This window comes from Aethina tumida, chromosome 5 (genome assembly GCF_024364675.1).
Source record: "Aethina tumida isolate Nest 87 chromosome 5, icAetTumi1.1, whole genome shotgun sequence".
Lineage (NCBI taxonomy): Eukaryota > Metazoa > Arthropoda > Insecta > Coleoptera > Nitidulidae > Aethina > Aethina tumida.
The window spans coordinates 8,582,346-8,587,933 of NC_065439.1; the positions used below are offsets into that span (position 1 = coordinate 8,582,346).

The window sequence follows — 5,588 nt, forward strand, 5'->3', positions numbered from 1 at the left end:
AGATAACATTTAATTCTGTGTCATTTTCCATAGTACTGAATATTCGTTTTCTGCTATAAATTTTTATTGATTTTAATTACGATTTTACTGGACTAAATTCTACATCAGGAGAAGTAGCACACACAATTTCTAAAATAAATATGGTTAATTTTTGGCGTTCTATCGTGGATTGAACATCAATTGAAATGTATGTATAGAAAATATATTAACCTGGTGTGTGATACATCAAAATAGAAGTGTCTAAATTAAATTTTTTAATATTAACGTTCAACCATAATTTTCATAAGATCATGTGAGTTAAGGTGACCTAAGTTTTCATGCCATATCTGAATATCTGTCCATATTCTGTGTTGCTTCCGCTGGTTGCCTAAGGTAATACAGATCTCCAATGCTATAGGTTACAAGCCTCGTACTACAATTTTTTATCTCGCACTATAGCTTTATTACGTCTGAATACGACTTCACAATTCTTATCAACAATCTTCGCAATAGAAATGAGATTTACACGCAGATCTGGAACGCACATCCATTCCTTCGTCTTTCTGACGGCAACTCAATGTCTTTTGCATCTTTTTCTGTTCGTCCTGATTGCCAATTGGAGCTCTCTGTATATCACCACTGACGTAACACCAAGTATCATTTTTTACCAAAAGCGCTTTTACTTGAAAACACCAAGCGTCGTAGTTATCTTTTGTAAGTATTTCAAGCCTAATAGCGCTCTGCGACATATTTTCTTTTAGTACTTACAATAAACGAAGAAATATTTTAAGTTTCTCTTTTGAGAAAATATCTACTCCTGGTTATTCTTTAAGGGGTCTGAGCCCGTAACCTGTTTTTTTTTTGTTTGGGGAACAAAGAGGGGAAAGTTTAAAAACCCCTCTCCGGGCACCGATCCGAAGGTCATAACCATGTATGATAAATCATACATGTGGGAAAGGAATGTATATTTGCATATACGGGGTATGCTGAACCTGAAGACGGGACTGACAAATATGCTAGCCCCCTGTCAACTAGGTTCGGAAGAACAAGTCCAATCTGAGGAAGATCCGAGATCTTCCTGGGGATGTATTAGACTTGTAGGTGTTTGATCCGTTAGCACCCCACTACCACTGGCTTGTGGAGCGGTACTGAGCCCCAGGACCCCATAACCTGTTGGAAATAGTAATTGATGGGATGGTTAAACGTTAATATTAAGAGATTTAATTCAAACGCTTATATTTTGGTGTATCATACACCAGGTTAATATATTTTCTATATATACATTTCTATAGTTACAACATTAATTGTATTTATTATATATATAGAGAGAGTGCACGAATTGTCTCCATTCCTCACAAAGCTGATTCAGTTCGAGCAGTAAGGATGAGAGCGTGAACTACTTCATTTATGACTGAGAGAATAATAAGAGTCTGGGTGTTCTGGCTATTTAAAAGGGTTGTAGAAAACATCATAAAAGTGTACATCCACATAAGGTACTTCTACACCTGGTGAATTTAAACTGCAAAACATAAAAGGTACATCCAAATATTATGGGCATTTCCCCTAATAAGCGCTAAAGTCCACAATAAAATATAATTCAAGGAATTTTCGTGGGGCATGGGACCTACATCACCCCTCTACCAAGTCCGGCTTGGTATCTATCTATGAATCGAACTTTTCTGATTGATGCTGCATCGGGCTGAACTGTCCCATTGTTCCTGTTGGAATTGTCAATGGACGGGACTGGTTGGACTGTAGTATCCGGGGTGGCTGGTCTACCTGGTACAAGAATATAATCATTTTCCATATCGGTATGCAAATACTCATCTGGGATATTCTCTGAGAGAGTATGTGCTGGTTTTAGGCGATTGACGTTCACCGTGATAGGATGTCTCCGGATGTTCAAGATGAATGTCTGTCTGTTCCGATTAATCACCTTGTGCGGTCCTTCATATGTTGGTTGTAATGGTGCTTTAGGACGATTATTACGCAGGAACACTTGGTCTGCTATGTGGAGGATCCTTGAAGATGAAAACCTTCGTCGGCTTCCGCTCGTTGGTCTAAGGTTACGCATATGTTGGCGCAACTCTTTAATAAAGTCGGAGACGTTTTCAGTGTTTCCCTTATGGACGTCTCCTATAAACTCTCCTGGTAGGCGTAGCGACTGTCCTACTGACTGCAGTACCTTCAAGATAACTCTTCCATGCGGTGCAGATCCCCAGTAGTACCATTGATAGTGCTTGTGTCCATGTGCCATGTTGATGACACATGATTGCTGCCTTTAATTGTCGGTGCAGGCGATCTACCATACCATTTGCTGCTGGATGGTAAGCAGTTGTCCGTAGATGAGTCGTAACTAGTAAACTATTAATAAGTTTAAATAGATATGATTCAAATTGTCTACCCTGATCTGTTGTTACTTGCAGTAGTGTACCAAATTGAGCGATTCAATTGTCATAAAACACACGAGCTACCGTTGAGGCTTCCTGATTAGGCATGGACACAGCTTCTGGTAAACGAGTGTAGCGATCCACCATAGTTAAGCAATATTTGTTCCCCTCTGAATAGGGCATGATCACAATGTCCAGATGTACGTGTTCGAATCTTTCCGTCGGTGGTACGAAATTACCAATTTGTGATACGTGCCGAGTAACCTTCGAACGTTGACATTGCTCATAAGTACGAGCCCTTTCTCGACAGTCGGCTTTGATGGATAGCCATACGAATCGTTGTGTCACTAGTTTAACCGTGGCATTGCTTCCGGGATGTGACAATGGGTGAATTGTGTCAAAAGCAGTTCGACGAATGTTCTTCGTGATGAAAGGCCTTGCTGTCCATGTCGCCACATCGCAATAGAATAAGTCCTTATTCCTTATCTTCAATGTAACGACGGAGTTCCGTATCATCTCGTTGTTCCGAGAGTTCATGCCCTGTTTTTATCTGCTGATTATTTACGAAGAAAAAATTTTTGTAAATGGTGTATAGCACACAGTCGGCGCCACAACGATTTTGTATTCAATATTTTAACCACTAATGTGGCCTGTTTTACGACATATGATGTTGTGAATTACCATAATTCCCATGTTATTGCACAAATGAATACGCAGTATCGATTTCCCTTTAGCATATGGGCAGGTATATTAGGGAATTATTTATTAATGGCTTTTATGTTACCACGAAGGTTAACTGGTACAGAATATTTAGCCATTTTGCAAAACATTATCAGATTTGTTAGATGAAGTGCCTGTTCAAAATGGAGTCAATACGGAGTTGAATGCGGATACCAGAAAAAGATACCAAAAAGGCCTACAAAATTGGAAAACTGAAGAGAAAAAAAGGATGGGAAATGGTTACTTTCCTGAACGAGTGGCGACAAAAAGAAAAAGGAGCGAAAGCAGAGCAAGGTAAAGAAAAATCAAAAGAAAAGGAGACAGAGAAACAAACAAGGGAAAGAAATGAACAAAAAAAGGAAAATAAACAAAAGAAGAGAGTGGTGGTTGTTAAGGCCAAAATGCCATATTGATAATCAGCAATATATTTAAGTTCAGAATTTTGTAACTGATTTACTTGTTGTGTTTGTGCGCATAGAAAATGGTGCAAGTAGATACCTTCGCAAGAGTGCGAGAGGCAGTCTGCCTGAAACATGCGAGCGAGGTGCACATTGGTTATATATAATAATTTGTCCTTGGCAATAAAACTATTAAGTTAGTACAAAATCTGTGTGTGTGTGTGTGTCATTACCAGTGACTCTACAAAAGGAAAATACAGTCCATTAAACAACGAAGCCATATCAGTGTTAAGAACGGAAAGAAACACCGCACCAGAGCAGAGCTACGCGGATGTAGTAGTGAGGAGGACGATAGCCACGGACAGAAGTACAAGCGGGAGACGAGAGAATCTGGTAAAAGATAACATAAAGAAAAACGAGGAAGAGGGGTGGCGGACGCCGATATTGAACAGAGAAAGGAACAGGGAAACGGTGGTTAAATTTGACGAAGCAATAGGCAGGGAGATGAAAAAAAGAATAACAAAACTGGAGCTACACAAACACAAGGTGCAAACGGTCAAAATCATCAAAGGCAATCGAGTACTGAATTAAAAAAGAAGATAAAAAAAGAGCAAAATTAAGCCACTTTGAGAGGGAACTGGTGAGTGAAGATGAGTCTAGGGAAGACAAAGAAAAGAGCTGATGGAGTAATTAAGAGTATGAAGAAAGGGAAGGCGGAAGGCGAGGATCGAATACCGAACGAGTGTCTGACGATTAAGGAAGAAAAAAAAGAGAATGTCTGAGAGTTTATAATAAATGTAAAGAAGGATTGTTCCAGGCATAATGGAAAAGAGCAAAGTTAGTGTGGCTGCCCAAGGAAAACGGTGGACTGAGAACGATTTCGCTACTACTAGCGCTGGGCAGCGTGTTAGACAAGCTCATTAATAACAGACTGATAAACGAAATGGAAAAGAAAAAGAGATGGAGAAAGACGCAGTACCAATTCCGAGAAGGAATGATCACCATAGATGCGGTAAAAAGTCTGGCGAATAAAGTCAGATCAGCAAAAAAAGCCGGTGAACATGCCTTGGTTATGTTTCTAGATTTGGAGAATGCGTTTAATAAAACAGAAGGCAAAATAATCCTGGAGAAACTCAGGAGAGTAAAAATAGAAACGGATATGACCACACTAGTAAAAGATTTCATGGTAGAAAGAAAAGTAAAAGGGAGCTTTACCTTTGCCGTTTCTGTGAATAACGCTGACTTAAAATGTATCATTGTCAAAATTTATTCATTTTTCTACATCTACAGCTTTCGATTAAATTCTTTGATTGTGATTCCACTGACACAGAGTATAACAAACTCTTGGGTTGCAGTAAAAGTAGGTGGCTGGCATTAGTGCCGGCGCTTGAAAGAGAAGCTATTTCCTGGGCATCGAAAAATGTCCAAATAAAATAGACTATTAATGTCATGATTTGTTAATGTTGTTAGAAAATAATAGTGTTTTGATTCTTCCTTTGTTGGAAATCTTTCCAAGTTCAATCATTGTTTGTCAGGTACGTAACGAGTTACATAAAGTAGCAAATCCATCAACAATTAGGATATAAAGACTCAACAACACATTTTACAAAAAGACCTAAATGATATTCAAATCTTCAATAATAAAATATCTGAATAGTCATTTGATCTTTTGCGGGTAGAATGAATACTGAACGGCATCAAATTCGTTATCATAATGAAGTACTTTTACAAGAACTCTGCCAAATGTTTATGCTTGAAGCTTACGACAATCGTAATTATCAGGGAGACCGCACAGAATCCGTGAGGGAGCCGGAGGGTAGAACGGACAGAACCGTACGCGTAATCCGAGAGAGGGCGGAGGTACCACCCACACGAGAGGGAGCGTTGGCGTGGGACGCGGACACCGGGAGGGACGCCACTTTTACCCTGACCGTTGCGTTGTTTGATTGACACCCTGTTCACAAATAAACCCTTGTTGACTTGTATCATTTTATCATTTCAACAAACCCTCGTTTTAACATATCAGAAGTGAGATACACCCGCAGAAATGTGAAACGTAGTTGTGAGTGAGTTGTGTGAAAAAGTCACCACCGAATACAAA

General features: G+C 39.3%; 1 protein-coding gene across 1 annotated transcript; it reads right to left on the reverse strand.

Moving 5' to 3' along the window:
* Positions 1–1,603: 1,603 nt before the first annotated feature.
* Positions 1,604–2,236, reverse strand: LOC109606356 (uncharacterized). Its single transcript, XM_020022914.1, has one exon. It carries the CDS (start codon positions 2,234–2,236, stop codon positions 1,604–1,606), a length of 633 nt encoding a protein of 210 aa, XP_019878473.1.
* Positions 2,237–5,588: the final 3,352 nt, after the last annotated feature.